Genomic DNA, 21,001 nt, shown 5'->3' with positions numbered 1-21,001 from the left:
TGATGAACACAGGGTGATGTATGGAAGTGTTAAATTACTATATTGTACACCTGAAACTAATATAACACTGTATGTTAACTATCTGGAATTAAAACTAAAACTTAAAAAAAAAAAGTTCTAGCAAGTAGCTAATATAAACCCCAAACCATAGGTTTAAGCAGTTTGAGATTATCTCAGTTCTAAAACATGTCCTAAGGTACTCAGACTAGACCTGGATACCAATGAGCCATCATGGCATATGACACCAGACCACAATTATTCATCCTACATACCTTGTATAGATCCAGTCATTTGTCCTTTCCCAAATTCTTAAGGCATTGTATCACTGAAGTGATCTTTAAAGGACATTTGTACTGCATTCTGCTATACTAACCCCTGCTAAGGGTTAACAACATTGATCAATTAAATGATGGTCCTCGTTTTTGGAAGCAACATTTCTCAACATAGTTGCATATAATTTTAATTTTTTATATTCAACCTTCTTAGAAAATAGGTCTTTTTTTTTTCCAAAAGGAAGAAAAAAATACCATATATAAGTTGCTGAGCTGTGAAATAAAAGTGTAAAAGAGTCTGGGAGGGGGTTTAAGATACCCAGGAGTTAAAGACTACATTCCTTTTACTTAATAGTTTTATGTTATAATAATAATAATATGTTTTACCTATTAATCTTGCTTACTGTCTGTCTACCCCCTCAAAAATATAAGCTCAAAAATATAAGCTCATGTTTTGTTTTAACTCACTGTCATACCTCTAAGACTTAAAACAATACCTGGCACATCACAAGAGTTGAATAAATGCTTGTTAGATAAATTAATCTAGATGGTTGTAAATGAGAGCATGTCAAGTGCAAATATTTGTAAAGACTACCAAAAAGAAAATCCTAGATATTTCCTATTTTAAAAATTCTGTGGCTAGAGAGAGTACTAAAATTATTAGAAATTGTATTTTAGAAAATAAAAATAAATATCTTTAGGTTGTATTAATGAGAGTAAAAGCTGCTCTTCAAAAATAATTATAAATCTCTGATTATAAGTTATAATCATAGGAAAATATAAATCTCTCTATCATCATTAAAAACTTCTGTCTTCCATTCATAGGAACCTTACCTGCCTTCAGTGAATGCAAGGCTGATTTAAAAATTATGGGAAAATTTTCACAAAATATGAAAAAGCTAGTAGCAAAAGGACACTTGAAAAAACATGTGATGAGTAATAAAAGGTGTTGCAACTTAACCCACTGAGAAATTAATATAAGATATTAGCCTTAAGAGTGAGGTAAAGAGGACATAAATAAATTTAAATAGATATGGACATGATTACCAATAGTATTTATAAATGGCAGCTAAAAGAATTTATGATATTCTTAAATCAGATTTGATAAAGGACATGAACTAGAGGCCCAGCCTCACATATCCTGTTTGAATTCTGTGAGCAACAGCATGTGGAAAAGTTCACATGATTCAAGGGTTTTATCCCAGATATCGGTTGCCAGGCTTTTATTTCCCTATGCTAAATAGTAAAGCATTATCATAGATATAAAATAATCTCCATCTGTGTGCGTGCCATTAAACCAGGTAATTTGGCAAGGAGTCACATTCCTTAAACAACATGTGTAAAATTTTTCCAAGGCAATGCAGGTAATATTATTCCCTGATGTGTGTGTGTGTGTGTGTGTGTGTGTAATCTTAATTCTGTATTTTTCATTCATTCTTTCATTCATTCATTCAATTAAAAGTGTTTTGGGCACTCAAGTATTAAGCTAGTTACTGGGGCTGAAGAAATGAATAAAATATATTTATCTGCCTCAGGAGACTGACAATTCAGAAATACGAATATATAACCAAAAAACTGACACTACAGTTGGATAAACACTATGGCTTTAACAAAATGTTTTTCATTACACATGGACTGAAGCTCAAAGCACAATAATAAAAATATTATTTTTGTTTTATGTATTTAAATAATCACTCTAAAATTCCCTTTTGCAATATCTGATAAGCCTGGCAGTCAGGTAAAATGTGCATAATAAATATGTTTTGTAACTACATAATGCTAACTCATTTTATTGTTACCGTAATTATCATTTGAACACAGAAATTTTAACTCCATAATTTAGTCTTTTAATACAATCAGTTACAGTCAAAAATCTTCAAAGTCTTTTATATTGCTCCAAATAAAACACAAAGGTGCTCTCACCAATTCAACAGGAAAAGGCCTGTTTCTGAGAAAGCATTTGAGTATATATTTTATTTGCACAACATACTTATTCAGGGCTTATATGCCAGGTAAATCTACAGACCTTTTTGCTATAAAAAGTTATGCAAGAAATATATATCCCTGATATTCCTTAGAGGAAAGACTTCAAAAGCATTACTTTCAAATAGGGATAGAATTTCCAAGAAGTTCTTCATATCCCTGATTGTAAGCTAGACATCTGCAGGAAGAGAGAAATTTGAATTTGTTGGGAAATAAGTGAAAACAAATTCTGTACTTGATGAATATTGCTGAGTACTCAAACATAGATGCCTGTCAGAAATAAGTCATCTGCAACAGTAAAAACACTTTAAATTTACCCAGCACCTTCTTCTGAGGAATTCGTTTAGCACTAAGTTGGAAAATGCAAAGGGAAGCACTATTACACTTTAAAAAGATATAGAAAGAAGAAAATAAAACTGTGTCGCGGCGGAAAGGTACCGGGACTGGACGGAGTGCCGGTGTCGCGGAGCTACGCGTTTGTTTGGAGATGGCAGAGGTGGAGGAGACACTGAAGCGACTTCAGAGCCAGAAGGGAGTACAGGGCATCATCGTGGTGAACACAGAAGGCATTCCCAACAAGAGCACCATGGACAATCCCACCACCACACAGTATGCCAACCTCATGCACAACTTCATCTTGAAGGCCCGGAGCACGGTGCGTGAAATCGACCCCCAGAATGACCTCACCTTCCTGCGAATTCACTCCAAGAAAAATGAAATTATGGTTGCACCAGATAAAGACTATTTCATGATTGTGATTCAGAATCCAACTGAATAAGCCAGTCTCTTGGCTCCCTGCATCATTCCTTAATTTAATAGCTCCCAAGAATAATAATGTTTAATCATGTCAACCAACTGGCAGGTGGAAATCACCTTAGAGCCTACTTAGATCAACCCAGTGACCAAAGTCATCAAAGTCATCCCTCTGCTGGCCAATCACCCTTGAATCCTTGGGAGGGCATTCTTTCCTCACCTCCAGATTTTGGAGCAAGAGCTTTGAGCAGCCCACACCCTACTTCCTCCTGACCTTCAGTTCACTTTGTCACCCTTGGAAAAGGTTGTTTTTCTTTAACTAAAAATAACTGAAATGCTAAAAAAAAAAACAAAACTGTGTCACCCTATAAAGACAATAAACCATTTAAGCAGGAGTTAAACCAGTCAAGTAACAAATTTTACTGATTTAACTCAGGGAATTGACCAGTTGCTTGAGATAAATGAATCAACAAGCTTTTAGTATCATCTATATAGATGACCACATTATTTTGAATAAAAATTAAATAATATCAGAGGGCATTCATTGAAAAGTTAACATTTTAAAAGATATTATTTTGAAGTAAAAATAGACTACTTCAGATGTCAAATGAAATTTTTTTTTTTTAAAGATTTTATTTATTTATTTGACAGAGAGAGAGAGAGAGCACAAGTAGGCAGAGAGGCAGGCAGAGGGAGAGGGAGAAGCAGACTCTCCATCGAGCAGGGAGCCTGACATGGGCCTCGATCCCAGGACCCTGGGATCATGACCTGAGCCGAAGGCAGCCGCTTAACCGACTGAGCCACCCAGGTGCCCCTCAAATGAAATTATTTAATAACAAAATGCACCTGAGAGTATAGAGGACAATCATCACATCAGAAACAGTAATAGGAACCATCATTGATAAACTTCCAATTGATAGTATTAAGACCTCATTCTTTTATCCATCTATCACATTTTTATTGAGTTTCTTCTTTGTGTCAAGCAAGTTACTGGGCTCTGGGGGATTTCAATAATGAATAACACCAAAAAAAAAAAAGAGAGAGAGATTTCTTCCTTTACAGAGTCTTACTCAGTGAGGACATTCCTCTTTGTAAAATTTGTTGCTTAAAATCCAATCATTTTCCTCTTAACATGAAATTTAAAGAGAAATGGTACTGACAAAAATTTGTATTAGTTATTTCTTGATCCTCTGTAACTCCAGGCTTCTAGTCTTTAATTTTATATATAAAAATATATTCTATATCTCATATATACTATTTAGTATAATACATATGCAAATAAGTGTAATACATATTTACACATACATATATATACTATATATATATACACATATATATATACAGTATAATCACATTGCAATACCTAAAAACTTGACCCAGTAAAAGCCTCTGAGAACTTTTTGAACTTACATATGGTAATTTTCACAATAAGGCAGTGTTTAGGACAGATTCTCTTGAAAGCAGAGCCTGAGGCAAGGATTAAAATGCTGATCCTTCGTGGGCGCCTGGGTGGCTCAGTTGGTTAAAATGCTGATCCTTTAGTAGAGAAGTACCAGCCAAGGGCCAAGGATGAAAAAAAATAGGGGCGCCTGGGTGGCTCAGTCAGTTAAGTGGCTGCCTTCGGCTCAGGTCATGATCCCAGGGTCTGGGATCGAGCCCTGCATCGGGCTCCCTGCTCGGCAGAGAGCCTGCTTCTCCCTCTCCCTCTGTCTGCCGCTCTGCCTGCTTGTGCTCTCTCTCTCTCTGTTAAATAAATAAATAAAAATCTTTAAAAAAAAAAAAAAGAAAGAAAAAAATGGAAGTGAGGCAAAGGTGCAAAGCACTACTATATGGTATTATCATATTGACTATCATGTAAGAAGTAAGAAGTACCATTAAGACATGAAGCAAGTTGTTCAGAGATGGGATAGCTTGATAATGCTGAGAGTTATAAGTTATCTTGAAGCTTATATGACATCTCTTGGAGAATCTACAAAATAAAGACCAATGTGTAATACAAGTTTAGGGAGACTCTCAACAAACTTGGGCTTCTCAGAATCCTGCTTTGCAGGACCCAGGTAAATGTTGCTTCCTAGACAAAGTAACTCATTGGTACCTAGACCCTCCATACAACTATGTTTATTTCCAAGCATCAAAATTATGTATAGATTTTGGTAAAAAATCAGAATATATTCTTGTTAGTTTGACATCAAATCATTATATATATATATATTTTAATATTACACAATAAGAAATGTTTCTGTGATGCATTCAAGTGTTTTTAATCACTGTTTTTGTTAGTTATTGAGATTGCCATCATCCCTATTTTTCTAGAATTTTTTATTCTCTCATAAAGGATTTACTTCATTCAGTGAATATTCTCTGATTTCTCTAAACACTGAGCAATCTTAAACTTTCAACAGGGGAGTCTAATCTCATTCATCATACCTTCTAAAATACTTCAGACTTTAACAACGCCAATCTTAGGTATAAATTCTTACTTTACAGCCATTAAAAGGTCATGCTTTTCCTACTTTTGTCTGACAATTTTTTTCATTGAGAATGGGTGAATGAAATGCTGATAGCCTAATGGAGTGAGGAAATAGCTTTGTCATCTTATGTTTATTAAAGTTTTTTTAAGATTTTATTTATTTATTTGACAGAGAGAGAGAGTGAGAGACAACAAGGGGGAGCAACAGGTAGAAGGAGAGGGAGAAGCAGACTCTTTGACAAGCAGGGATCCCAACGTGGGGCTCTCCCTCCCGACTCTAGGATCATGACCCGAGCTGAAGGCAGATGCTTAAATGACTGAGCCACCCAGGTGCCCTTGTTTATTAAAATTTTAAAAGCAATTGCAGTAACTAACTTAATCTATTTATATTTATGCTGATTAAATAATCCTACTAAGTGGCAGTAGATTCTAACTCTCATTTAAAAATGAGTATAGGGGGCACCTGGGTGGCTCAGTTGGTTAAGCAACTGCCTTCAGCTCAGGTCATGATCCTGGAGTACCGGGATCGAGTCCCGCATCGGGCTCACTGCTCAGCAGGGAGTCTGCTTCTCCCTCTGACCCTCCCCCGTCTCATGTGCTCTCTCTCTCTCATTCTCTCTCTCTCAAATAAATAAAATCTTTAAAAAAATAAAAAATAAATAAAAATGAGTATAGGGGCAACTGGGTGGCTCAGTCATTAAGCATCTGCCTTCGGCTCAGGTCACGATCCCAGGGTCCTGGGATGGAGCCCCGCATCAGGCTTCCCACTCCAGGCGAAGCCTGCTTCTCCCTCTCCCACTCCCCCTGCTTGTGTTCCCTCTCGCTGTGTGTCTCTCTGTCGAATAAATAAATAAAATCTTAAAAAAATAATAAAAATAAGTAGAATAACAGGCCACACTCCAAGGAAAAACACTCCCAAGGAAAGAGATAGGGCAGGGATTTGGCAATTTTAAGGCAGTTTTCAGTATTTAGAGTTACAAAATACAGTTGAATTTGTTAGCAACACACTTGAAATAGTCTTGGGTCTAAAACCGATCATTGCCAGAGTATTAAAAGATACTAACTCAATGATAAAAAATTTTTTTGCTTTGGATATTATTAGGCACCTGAACAAATGAAAATCTGATATAATAAATTAAAGGAGCAATGTTTAATTTTGTTCCATTCAAATAACAAAAACAAAAGAATATACACACACATTAAATCTCTAGACTACTCAGTTAAATATAAAAATATTGTGAGGAAAACAAATAAAATAAAATTCTAGAAATAAGAGAACTATACAATAAGTTTAAAAGTTGTGACATCTAAATTCTAGTCTTGACTCTGTCCACAGCTAGCAGTGGACCTTTAGTAAAGCAAATATTCTTCCTGATTTTAAAGTTCTTTATTTATGCACCAAATCAGAGTTGAAATAGATGTCACAAAGCCCATCTACTACTGCACAAATATGGCAGACAATGCAAACAGATCCCAGCAATCTTTGCCACTGTGCCCAAAGTAACAAAATTAATTCTTATCCTACCACTTCAAGCAGTCACTAGTAACTAATGAACCTGGCACTAGAGAAGAAATAATTTTCGCATCTTTTGATTAGATAATCTCTAGTAGATCTAGCATTTCTTTTTTTTTTTATAATGAAGACTGCAACTTCTTTTTTTTTTCTTTTTCAAAGATTTTATTTATTTGACAGAAAAAGAGAGAGACAGCTAGAGAGGGAACACAAGCAGGGGGAGCGGGAGAGGGAGAAGCAGGCTCCCGGCTGAGTAGCTCTAGCATTTCTTAACTCTAAGCGTCAGTTCTTTGTCTACACATTGTGTAATTAATTGTTCTTTAACAAAGTGTAACCAAATTCTGGTTTTCAGTGAGCTCATTTACAGAACACCTGTGTCCTGTTGACATTCAGAAATAGGGAACTATTCTATCTAGCAGCTAAGGCCTAAGGGAAGAATCAAACAGCTATTTAAATTAATGACAGTTGAAAATTAATTCAATTTGAGTGACTTAAGTATCACAGAGGCAGAATAAATTATAGAGTTAGAAGGTCAAGATATGTGGATTAAAATGCTATCTTCTCATCTTTATCCAAGTTGAAGTATTCATTCATTCAACAAATATGTTTGAAGCCCAACCACTCTACTAGGTGGTAATACAGTGTGAAATGAAACTGATATAATCTCTGTTTTTATGGTGCTCACAGTCTAGTGCAGGAGTAAGGGAATATAAATATATTTTAATATAAAATTAAAAATTTGCAAAATGAATTATTTTATTAGCAGGAGCAGTCATGAAAAATATGATTAAAAATGGATATTCAAGCTAAGATCTGATGAAGCTAGACTAGAACTAGAGTTGGTACTCTGAGGAGGAAAGAAGTGGGCAATCTTTGAATACGTTTTGCAGGAAGGTGAAATATTGAACAGGATTAATTGGCAAAGGATTACATTTAGGAGATAAAGGAGATAAAGTCTGACACCAAATTTCTGGCTTTATTCCTAAGTAGATATAGGCACCATTGACTGAAATGGATAATTAAGAGGAGTGAAAGATTTGGAGGAAAGCTTAAGAGCTCAGCTTTTGAATTAGAAGCTTATAATGCCAATAAAACTTTCAAGAGATAATGCCAAGTAGAAACTTGATCTGTGGGTCTGGAAATTAGAAAAAGTGTCCAGGATAAATATTAAATGTGAGGCCATAAACATATGTATTGTATTTAACACCTTGGGGATGGGTGAGATTGCCAGGGAGAGAATTCTTCATGAGAAGTTATAAGAGTTACATGTGAGTCTTGACGATTTTTAGTGATCTTATAGAAAATTTCCTCAAAGTGTGGTCTGTGAAATAACAGCATCAGCATCACTTGAAATCTTGTTAGAAACACAGTTGACCCTTGAACAACATGGGGGTTAGGGGCACCAACACCCCACACAGTCAAAAATCCATATATAACTTTTAACCCCTCCCAGACTTAACTAATTAATAGGGTGCTGTTGACTGGAAACCATACCAGTAACATTAACAATCAATTAACACTTAATTTATATGTTATGGGGGCGCCTGGGTGGCTCATTCGTTAAGCGTCTGCCTTCAGCTCAGGTCACGATCCCAGGGTCCTGGGATTGAGCCCTGCATCAGGCTCCCTGCTCGGTGGGAGCCTGCTTCTCCCTCTCCCACTCCCTCTGCTTGTGTTCCCTCTCTCACTGTGTCTCTCTCTGTCAAATAAATAAAACCTTTAAAAAAAAGATATTTATATGTTATGTTTGTTACATACTGTATTCTTACAATAAAGTAAGGTAGAGAAAAGAAAATGTTATTAAAGAAATCATAAGAGAAAGAAAATACATTTACAGTACTATACTGTATTTATAAAAAAAAATCCATGTGTAAGTGGATCTGTGCATTTCAAACCCAAGTTGTTCAAAGTTCAACTGTACAGTGTCTCAAGACTCCCGGCAGGCCTCCTGACTCATAACCTGCATTTAGAAGACCACTTGATGATCAATATATTTAGCTGTGAGAAGCACTTGAGTAAAAGAGAAGGGGTTGGCAAAGGAAACTGAGAAAGAAAAACGAAAGGAAAACCAACGTCACAGAAGCCACTATAAAAGAATGCATGAAAAATGAAGTAGTAGTCAATAGTGTGCAATGCTGTTGGGAGGACCTATAAGATGACAGAAAAAGTGTGCATTAAATTTAACAGTATGGGGTTTGATAAGTGATATTAGCCAGACCAGTTTTGATGGATGCAAGTAGAAGCCAAAAATTTAGCTAGTTGAAAAATGAATGGAACTTGATGAAATGGCAACAACCATATGTAAACAACTCTTTTTGAAGAAGTATGCCCTTGAAAAAGACTGAGGAAAGGTCAAGAAGTGAAGAGAATGAGAGGGTGAGGAGAGAGTCAAAGTGGATGATATTCACGCAAACACTGATAGATGATGTTTGAATGTTAATGAGAATACTCAGTTATAAAAGAAAAAACTTGAAACTAACAAGAAGTGGACAAACTGAAGTTCAGTATTAACAAAGGGGAAAAGCGAGGAGTTTGCCTTTGAGAGGTGAGAAGTTTTCCTCCGTTGTTAAAGGAGTAAAGCAGATGAGTATAAATGACCACAGGCTCAAAGATTTGGAGGACAGACACTCATCTATGGTTTCTAATATGAGAGAAGGTCATTTGCTAAAAATGAAAGTGGGAAGGGGGGTCATATATTTGATAAAAGGGAATATTTTATTCTTCCTAGATAAAAATGTCATTTTATTCAATTCATAACAACCATTCCAGATATACCATTTTATACCCTAATATTACAGATAACAGATTTCAGGTCAAGTAAATTTAAAAGCTTGGATACAAACCTAGCAAATTTACTTCAGATCCATTTCTTGTCAACTACAACAATGTCTTTTTTATGGAGAGAATTTATTTCAAAAATATAAGAGTATGGTGTGATGATGAATTTTAATGACAACCATCAGCCAGATGGTATTATCACCAGTAAAACACTGTCCTTGCACAAATGAAAAATGACTTAATTTCACTCTGACTCACTTTTTGTCTTCACAGTGAATATACTATCATGGACCATTAAGAAAGTATAATAATAATTAATAATAGCAAAAATAATTAACCTTTATATAACAGTTCATAAAACATTTTGGCATACTTTATTTTACTACATATTATCCCATAATGTTTAATTATTGAGTATATTTTCTTATAAAAATCAGGTTTTTTTAAAGATATTTTTGATGTTGGGTCAGAAGTAAATGTTGCTAGGATAGTTTCTCACACATAGCATTGTTTTAAGGTCAAATTAGATAAATTAGATGAAAGCATGTTATTCAAAGGAAAAGCTTAAAACTTCATTATGAGTCCTGACTTATTCAATAGATTTTGATGAAAGTTATGTTTTATGGTTGATATCAACTACTGTACTTGACCATAAAACAGTGAAATGTAAGTGTTCATTTGTTATAAGCATACTTTTGAGATGACCAGGATAGTTTGACTCTGAAACAAGTCTATGAAATAAGAAACTTCCATAAGACACTATTAAGTACACTAGAAAAACAGTATGTTCTGAGAAACCTTAGAAAATGTTTAGAAGATTACTCTACATGGCCCTTTGTAAATGTTGCCAGGACAGTAGAAGATTTGAGAGATATCACCATAGGGTTTGGTAACAGCCAAAGGACAACTGAGAAATAATCAGCGTGCCAAGATGTAAGAGGAAATCACAACAGCCCAGAGCGATGACACAAAAGATAAAAGGGTCAGGCACCTAAAAAACAAACAGTGATTGCCAACTCTGTAAGAAGTATCCTATGGGCCTAGGGCAATAAAAACAAATGAGCAAACAAACAATTCATCTTTGTCAAGAGGCCAAACCATATATACTCAGTAAAACAGGCTCTGGCCAAATCTGGCCAAAGACTATCTCTTGGGAAGTTTGAGGATTCTGGCCTATGAAATAATACAACAAACTAACAAGAGAAGTAGGAAGCTGTAAAAATACAAATGATTAAAATACAGCAGGATAAAATACACCCACTCCATCTGGAGTTTAACCTCCTTTTACTTTTATACTGTACCTTAGGATAAAGCTAACTTATTTTTAACTACAGATTTTCTTTTTTATAAATATGTGGTGAATCCTGATGGGGATAACGCTATACAGGCATCATTCTTTTTTTTTTTTTTTTTTTCATTCTAAATGGGATGTCATTTGCTAAGGATGTTAGAATCTGGATGTAATTGCCAATTAGTCTAACTTAAAAAGGTTTTTTTAATTTTAAGGGTTAAGGTTTTTATAAAGAAAACAACAACACAAAATACTTGTTGAGGGGTGCCTGGGTGGCACAGTCAGTTAAGCATCTGCCTTCTGCTCAGGTCATGATCCCAGGGTCCTGGGATCGAGCCGCATATCTAGCTCCCTGCTCAGTTGGGAGCCTGCTTCTCCCTCTCTCCCTGCTCATGTGGCTCTCTCTCTCACTCACTCATGCTTTCTCTCAAATAAATAAATAAAATCTTAAAAAAACGAACAAACAAAAATACTTGTTGAAAGTAACCAAACTCATACTAAAGAATAAAGTCTATATAGTTTTAGTAAACAGGAAACTGAAAGACAAGTTTACATAAAATGCAAATAACATAAAGATTGCATCTCTGTAGAGTTAGTTTCAAATTTTTCTTCAGTAAATATTGCTCAAAACATTATTAAACAACAGTAAGGGAAATATCTGTTTAGATTTTTCCTGTCTCAACCTGATTATACACTAGATTCTTGTTCAATCAATATTGATGATCTTTTTTATAATTTTTGTATTCATTTAATCTTTTTTCTTTATGATAATCACTGCTAAAGTGATCCTTTCCATCTATAGTGAAAACTATAATAAATGAAATATATTCCATCAGTATTTTTACATTGATCATTATTAAAAATTTTAAGTTCAAAGTTTTCTTCCATTCTGTTTCAGCACATTTGAGTCATATTATTCTATTTGCAAAGCAGAGGTCTCTTCAGTACTAGAGCATATAGAGTTATCACTTCTCCAGTGCCCAAGTTTCAAGAGTGCTGATGTTTACCATACTAGTACTAGAAAATGGCTTCTTCTATCCATTTTTCACAGTACTGGCAAATGAAAGTTTATAGATCAACTGGATTTTTATTTATTTATTTTTTTTAAAAAGATTTTATTTATTTGAGAGAGAGAATGAGAGAGAGAGCACATGAGACGGGGGAGGGTCAGAGGGAGAAGCAGACTCCCTGCTGAGCGGGGAGCCTGATGCGGGACTCGATCCTGGGACTCCAGGATCATGACCTGAGCCGAAGGCAGTCGCTTAAACAACTGAGCCACCCAGGCGCCCTCAACTGGATTTTTAGAGGGAAAAGAATTCCTTTTAATTTGAAAACCACTTGTGAAAGTATCTCCATTACTGAAAAGCATGTAACTCTATAAGACTTCCTGTGTTACACAATTCATGTCCACTTAAATAAGGCTAAAAATAATTTGAACTTAAAACAAAAACATGTCAATAAATCTTTTCTACGGAAAACTGAATATCCTGATGGAAAATGTCAATAATCATAGTATCAGAACTTTGACTCAAGAAAACTCACTAAATGGCCTGACAATTAATTATTACTATGCAAAATACCAATAAACATACCAAGCACCTGCATTTATTTCCAAGTTTGCACCATTCCATAGTTTAATACAGATTTACAAAGTATGCTATTCATCTCTTCATTTACAATTTTAAGTTATTTTATTTTGTATTGAGTAGGAAAGCAAATATACAGAGAATAAAACAAAAACATGTTGGACTATCCAATAAGTATAGTATATATTAATGAAATATTTATAGGAATTGGTACACCTCTAAGAAGAGCAGTAGGTGTGTAAAAGTTAGATAATTATTATTATTTTACACATCGTCAAAATATATTTTAATATTGGGCACTAATTTTTAAAATAATAAAAGAGGAGCACCTGGGTGGCTCAGTTGGTTAAACATCCGACTTGATTTTGGCTCAGGTCATGATCTCAAGATCGTGAGATCAAGCCCCACGTCGGGCTCCATGCTGAGCATGGAGCCTGCTTAAGATTCTTTCTCTCCCTACCCGCCCCCACCACCAGCTCACGCACGCACTCTCTTTCTCAAAATAAAATAATGAGTCATTTTTATTATTTATGCATTATTTTATACATTCAGTTATTTATTGATAGATCATTAATAGCTCCCAGTTAACCTGGAACAGCCCCCTTTCAGTTAGTACCTCTCTTCCAAGATGAGTATTCAGTATGTTCACTAATAAAACAGAGTGTGCTTGGCACCAGCAGCTAGGGAAGGCTAATTCCAGACTCTGGTCTGGTCAGAGAAGTATTTAATATTCAGCCCTGAAGGCCATTTGCAGCAAAATGCACAAAGCCATCATGCCACTAGTCAACTGGGTCACTGGACATTACAATTAGATGCATTTGAAATTTATACTGGAAATAGAGGCTGAGCCAACTTCTCTAAGGAGCAGTCAATGTCTTTTGACAGTGATTTTTTTTTCCCCAGTGATTTATTATGTAAACCTAGAAATCTTATATTTAATTTTTTGACAGTGATTCTTTATTTTGCCATAAATATTTTCACAGCTATGAGTTCATAAAACTAAAAGTACATATTTAATGAGAAACTAAGTACCAAATGTCTGTTTTTTTTTTTCTCTAGAAATTTGGTGGTGATTCTGTAACTTCCACAAAATATTTTTTGGCATTTGTCAATCACCATGGATTATACTCCAATATCACTGATCATAAAATCAACAAGACATATATTTTATGACAAAACTTTTACCATATACTTCAAAATTTAAGAATTTGTATTATGAAACTACATTTAGACATTCACACATTGTATGAAGTATGACTTCTCAGTTGAACAAGATGAGATTACTAATTCTCAATTTCTTATGCACACATAAAAAGTAAAAGTAAAGTGTGATAGCTGTTAATGTATTTGGTCCATCTAGCCAACAAAGAATTTGATAGAGTTGCATGAGCCACCTTTTTTTTGCCCATGTCATTAGAAGCTTGAAAGAAAAATCAGTTAACTCCAAAAAGAGTTCCTTTTTTTTTCCCACTTAACAAAATCAAAGTATGGATTTGGAAATTATATTGATAAAGTAGAACATCTGACATTATTATCAGCGCTGTTGTAAATTTAATTAAAAAGTTTAACATGGAAAATAAAAATATTTTTTACATAGAAAATACTAATACAGATTGTAGTGAATGATAGTATTTTGATAAAACATATATTTCATGTACACACACATTTACTAAATTAAGAGAGCTCTGGAGTAGAAATCACTTGGGAATTGGATTAAAATGCACAAAATTCAAAACTGAGTTCAAACTGTGATCAAATGTTCTACTGATATATATAAAAACTAAAGTTGCAGAGATTTACATAAATTCATACATAGTGTAAGGATATCCACAGAATAAATGAAATACAAAAATTGTCTGCCATTAATAGTGTTATAAAAATAAATCACATTAGTATGGCATACACACTTTCTTTGTTCCTTTCATAAATTGAAATTTTAAAATGTTCGATCCTTTGAAAAAATTTAATAAGTAAACAGGTTTGTTAATGAGCCCTATACCTCTTCAAAATAAATCAGAAAGTTTCAATTAAAGTATCAATAGAGTACTAACAAATTTCAACATGAAACACTTAAAAAATTTTTTTTAAGATTTTATTTATTTGAGAGAACACAAGCAGGGGGGAGGGGCAGAGGGAGAAGCAGGCTCTCCACTCTGCAGGGAGCCGATGCAGGACTCGATCCCAGGACCCTGGGATCATGACCTGAGCCAAAGGCAGATGCTTAACTGACTGAGCTACCCAGGCACCCCAACATGAAACACTTTAAACAAATTGCCATTTTTGGGGGGGAGGGTTGGAAGCTTACAAACTGAAGCTAAAACAAAATACAAGACTAAATTTTATAATTCTAAAACTTAACCTTGGAATATATTGACCTATGGTTAGAACATCTTGGTGAGCCAATTTATATTCTTTATCAGAATAAAATGAAATTGAGAATACCTATTCTTTTTGAGATATCTCAATATGGGAACATATTCAAAAGAATTATAAAGACAAGATTGTTATGATTTCTTTCATGTAAAAAAATAGTTGTCAGACAAAGCTACTTTGAATGGAGGCAAAAAAAATAATCTTAAAATACTTGAGTAGAAATAATTGCACATTTTAATTGTGATCTTTAAACATCATCCATTTATCAGGACTGTCTTTGAACTTACCAGTACCTTAGCATCTGTAGAAAGTTTTTTCTCTTTTAAAATATTATTGTCTGGGTCTATGCTATAGACTACAGCAGCTACAAGCCACGTAGGCCCCTAAGATGCGAAGTGTAGCTAATACAAATTGAGATATCCTGTAAGTATAAAATATATTGGATTTTGAAGACTAATTTGAAAAAAAATCATTAATCTTTGTTTAGAGATCATATATTGAAATTACAATATTTTGGACATACTAGATCAAATAAAATAAATTATTAAAAATTTTTACCTGTTTATTTGCTCTTCTTAAAATCTGACTACTAGAAAATTTAAAATTGCATTTTGGTTCACATTTGTGACTCACATTTTTATTGCATAGCACTGCTCTAAGTCCAGAAAAGAGCCAATTGAAGGTTTAACGATTTAAAATATACTAACTATAAATTTGACATTTAAAAGTTATAATTGAATTTACTTTTATAATATAAAAAGAAAAACACTATGTGTAAAAACTTTTGATAAATACCAGTGATATGATATTAGAGAATAAAAATAAATAAATTAGGCAAATAACTAAATATAAATTAATTAAATAAATAAATAATAAATATAAAGTAGGCAAATATGTTCTAAGAATTCATATTATGTATTTGTTATTTTTAATGTTCACATAATCAATAGAAAGAAGTGAGATAACAGATATTAAGTATATCCATGGGAAGATGAAGAACCTGAAACAGTTTCACTTCTGGAAGCTAAGGTCTCCTAGCTTATGAAGGATTCTGAAGAAAAAAATACTGCCAAATGATGCCTGGAGTTACAGTGCTAGGGAGGATGGAAGGCACAGCCAGAGCCCAGTGATTTGGAGCCAAAACAGAAAAGTCTTGCATCAGTTATGGGAAGTAATTAATCAGGGCCTAAGTATTTTTCTAGGCCTAGCTAACAAATCTTAAAAACAGGATTTATAAATATCAAAGTTTCTTCTAGTAACTTAACTGCATCCCAGAACAAATCTCAAAAATACATACAGATGTGAAAAAAAATAAACTCCAATACCCAATAAGGTAAAATTTCCAATATCTGTCATCCAACCGAAATTTAACACATACAATAAAACAGGAAAATATGATCCATAAGCAACCAATTGAAATCAATCCAGAACTAACATAGATGTTAGAATTTGCAGACAAATATGTACGTTAAGTTGTTGTTCTAACTGTATTCCATATGCTGAAAAATTTAGAGACATGTTAGATATGAAAAAGACACAGGTCAAATTTCTAAATATTGAAACTATGATATACAAGATGAAAAATGTATTTGGTGGAATTTGTGGAACTTAAATATTGCAGAAGAAAAGATTAGTAAGATTATTGAACCTGAAAATAGCAATAGCATCTATTCAATATGAAACACAGAAAGAAAATATCGTTAAAAAAAAAAAAAAAAAGAGCACCAGGAAGCTGATGGACAGCATCAAATGGCCTAATATTGGCATCATTGAAGCCCCTAAATATGGAGGGTGACCTGTAGGGACAGAAAAAATATTTAAAGAAATAATGCCCCAATATTTCAAATGTGACAAAAAGTATAAACCTACAGATTCAAGGAGTTCAATGATCCCCAAAACTACACCAAATCACAACATATTAAAATAATGAAAACTTGGGGTGCCTGGGTGGCTCAGTCATTAAGCGCCTGCCTTCGGCTCAGGTCATGATCCCAGCGTCCTGGGATCGGGCCCCGCATCGGGCTCCCTGCTCCTCGGGAAGCCTGCTTCTCCCTTTCCCACTCCTCCTGCTTGTGTTCCTGCTCTCGCTCTCTGTCAAATAAATAAATAAAATCTTTAAAAAAAATAAAAAATAAAAAAAATAATGAAAACCAACGATTAAGAGAAAATCTTAAATGCAATCAGAAAATAATGAAGTGTAATACAGTGAGGAACAAAATTAAAGATAACAACAGATTTTTCGGGACACCTGGGTGGCTCAGTTGGTTAAGCGACTGCCTTTGGCTCAGGTCATGATCCCAGGGTCCTGGGATCGAGTCCCGCATCGGGCTCCTTGCTCAGCAGGGAGCCTGCTTCTCTCTCGCTCTCTCCCTCTGCTTGTGCTCTGTCAAATAAATAATAAAAATCTTAAAAAAACAAAACAAAAAAGATAACAACAGATTTTTCATCAGAAATAGTGCAAGCAACTTGCTGTGATGAGCACCGGGTGCTGTGGAGAAGTGTGGAATCACTATATTGTACACTGGAAACTAATATTACACTGTATGTTAACTAACTGGAATTTGAACAAAAACTCAAAAAAAAAAAAGAAAATATTCTTTTTCTCTCAGTAGTGAAGAGAACTCAAGAAAGAAATGAACATTGTAAAAAATGTAACTATTTTCTACCTATATAGTTTTTCTTAAGTTTGTAATAAAATATAGCCTCTTTAAAAAAAAGACGAAGAAACAGTGCAAGCAAGAAAAACGTGGAGTAACATCTCTAAAATACCAAAACCAAACACAATTGGAGCAATAGTCTCTTTGGTAAATGGTGTTGGGAAAAATGGGATATTCAAATGCTAAAGAATGAAATCAGATCCCTACCTTACACCACTCACAAAAAATTAACTCAGAATAGATTAAGGATGTAAATGTAACATCTGAAACCATAAAACTCCTAGAAGAAAACAGAGAAAAGCTCCTTGACATTGTTCTTGCAAATGATATTTTTGGATATGATATCAAAAGCTGAGATGTCAAAATCAAAATTAAACAAGTGAGACTACATCAAAATGAAGAAGTTCTGCACGGCAAAGGAAACAATCAACAAAATAAAAAGGCAACCTATGAAATGGAAGAAAATGTTTGCAAGCCATATATCTGATAAAGAATTAATATCTAAAATATATAAGGGCATCATGTAACTCATTAGCTAAAACAGGTTTGTTTTTTTTTTTAAAGATTTTATTTATTTGACAGAGAGAGAGAGAGAGCGAAAGCAAGAACACAAGCAGGGGGAGTGGGAGAGGGAGAAGCACGCTTCCCGCCGAGCAGAGTCTGATGTGGGGCTCTATCCCAGGACGCTGGGATCATGACCTGAGCCGAAGGCAGACGCTTAACGACTGAGCCACCCAGGAGCCCCTAAAACAGGTTTCTGATCAAAAAATGGGCAGAGGATCTGAATAGACATTTTTGCAAAGAAGTCTTACAGATGGCCAACAAGTACATGAAAAGGTGCTCAACATCATTAATCATCAGGGAAATGCAAATCAAAACCACAGTAAGATATCACCTCAAACCTGTTAGGATGGCTTTTATCAAGGAAACAACAGATAACAAGTGTTGGAAAGAATGTGGAAAAAAGAGAAACTTTGTACATTGATGGTGGGAAAGTAAATTGGTACAGCCATTATGGAAAGCAATATGGAGGTTCCTTAAAAAATTAAAAATAGAACTATCATATGATCCAGCAGTTACACTTCTGTGTATATATCTGAAGGAAATGAAATCAGTATCTAGAGATATCTGCACTCCCATGTTCATTGTAACATTATTCACAATGGCCAAGATACAACCTAAGTATCTGTGGATGGATGATGGATAAGAAAGATGTTTTATATAAAGAGATATAAAAATATAGATATTATTATAATAAAAATATAATAGATATAATTACAATTAGTATAATATATATTGTATATTTTTATAAATGGATATATATGAATAAGATGATAGATGATTGATATATAGATGATAAATGATAGATTCTGATAGATATGTAGATATAGATATAGACACAATGGAATATTTTTCAGCCATGAAAATGAAGGAAAGCCTATCATTTACAACAACATGGATGAATCTAGAAGAATTATGTTAAATAAAATTAGCCAGACATAGAAAGACAAATATTGCATGTTCTCACTTATATGTGGAATCTTTAAAAAAAACTCAAACTCAGAAACAGAGATTAGAATGATTGTTATCAGGAGCTGGGGGATGGAAAGATGGGGAGATGCTGGTCAAAGGGTACAAACGTTCAGTTATGCTATGAATAAGGTCTGGAGATATAATGTACAGTATGTAGCATGGTGATTATAGCTAGGTACTTGAAATTCACGAAAAGAGTAAACCTTAACCATTCTCAATACACACACACACACACACACACACACAAACAAGTAACTGTGAAGAGATGAATGTTAATTAACCTGATTGTGATAATCATTTCACAAAGTATATATATGTCAAATCATCACAAATACACAATTTTACTTGTCAATTATATCTCAATAAAACTGAAAAAATTAAATAAACAAATGATAGATGTTGGATGGATAGATAGATGATAGATAGATAGATAGATAGATAGATAGATAGATAGATAGATGATAGAACACCAAAAACAGGAGGTGGAGGAAGCACTCTGGGTTTTCAGTTCTCAGAGTCAGGTGGGGCAGAAGAGCTGAAAGAAGTTCTGTGAGTCGTTCTGGGACTTTACAAACTATAATCCAGCTACATTCCTCAAAATGGGAACCGTGCAGAATGACAGAAAGAGAGAGATACATAGACAGAAAGACAGAGATCACCTGAGATGCAGAAAACCAAGAGCACTTTACTTCAAGCCAAAAAGCTGGCAATCAGACTGTAAAGTAAGAGAGGAAAGGAAGGGTAGGGAGGGGAAGAGAGGAGAGAAGAGGAGAAGAGAGCAAAATGGGAGGACAACAGAATGAAGCATGCACTAAATTTAAGTCACAATGAAATCAACCTCTTGTCACATCACAGGGTGCCCTGCTTTTGACATATGATATCCATCCTTATGTGAGTCTTTATTGCTCTATTAACTTGTGCTTTTTAATAGATTAAACAGGTCTCTTCATATTTATATTTCATTAGTAAACTGACATAAGTAAATAGGCATATTTATATCTTGGAGTTAAACACCTGTTCTTTAGTGGATTGTTGTATAACAAACAAATTAGGGATGTAAAAAACATCTATTTACTTTAGAAATAATTTTCTGTATATCTATTTCACTGGAGAATATTTTTTTCTCTTTATGTTTTTCAGTTTCCATCACTCATCTTTGAATGTCTTTAAATATGTTTTTCAAATCCTGTTCTATTGTGCAACTTTTCTCTGTGGCAGTCTCCTTTCTGCAAAGGTCATTTACTATCAAGTTTACTGTATATGCCTAATTTTATATTGTGCAATAAATCTTCAACAGCCCCTACATGTGACAAGTCTGAAGGTTCAATCAGAGGTTGGATGTATCAATGTTTAATGCATTTCTCAATAAAAAATTAGCACGTCTTCAACTAAAATAAATGTTCTTGTTTTATGTGCCCTGTTTTACAAGACTATTAAAATGGTTTTTTATTATAGTTTTAGTATTCAGATAGGGATAGTATCAAATTGAACTGTTCAGTTAACAAAGTAAAATACACTGTGAAACATGACTACATTAAATCTGAAAAACCTAAAAAATACAGGTGATCATGTATGTGGAGACAAACAACATAAAACAAAATACATTTGATCTATATGAAATAAAATGTTTTCATATTTGAGAAAAAATGTTTATGTATTAAGTATTGAAAAATTAAGCTTGTTTTTTTCTTTTATTTTAGACATGAAAATGACTCAAAATATTTTATTTGGAATAGCAAGTAGTATATGAACAATAACACCATAACCACTGAATTATTTTCCAAATTATCAA

The 21,001-nt window shown here is 34.0% G+C and overlaps 1 protein-coding gene across 1 annotated transcript; it reads left to right on the top strand.

Annotated features, from left to right (window-relative positions):
* The first annotated feature begins 2,687 nt into the window (after window positions 1–2,687).
* On the top strand, window positions 2,688–3,363 carry LOC102731718 (dynein light chain roadblock-type 1). The gene has a single exon (XM_006727301.2). It carries the CDS (start codon window positions 2,743–2,745, stop codon window positions 3,031–3,033), a length of 291 nt encoding a protein of 96 aa, XP_006727364.2. The 5' UTR covers window positions 2,688–2,742; the 3' UTR covers window positions 3,034–3,363.
* Window positions 3,364–21,001: the final 17,638 nt, after the last annotated feature.

Source organism: Leptonychotes weddellii, chromosome 4, assembly GCF_054177405.1.
Source record: "Leptonychotes weddellii isolate Sample4059 chromosome 4, ASM5417740v2, whole genome shotgun sequence".
Classification (NCBI taxonomy): domain Eukaryota; kingdom Metazoa; phylum Chordata; class Mammalia; order Carnivora; family Phocidae; genus Leptonychotes; species Leptonychotes weddellii.
Note: the sequence above shows the minus strand (reverse complement) of the source record. Positions and strands in the feature narration are given on the sequence as shown.

Coding starts and splice junctions, on each gene's coding strand:
- LOC102731718 (XM_006727301.2), top strand. CDS start 2,743: ATGGCAGAGGTGGAGGAGACACTGAAGCGACTTCAGAGCCAGAAGGGA.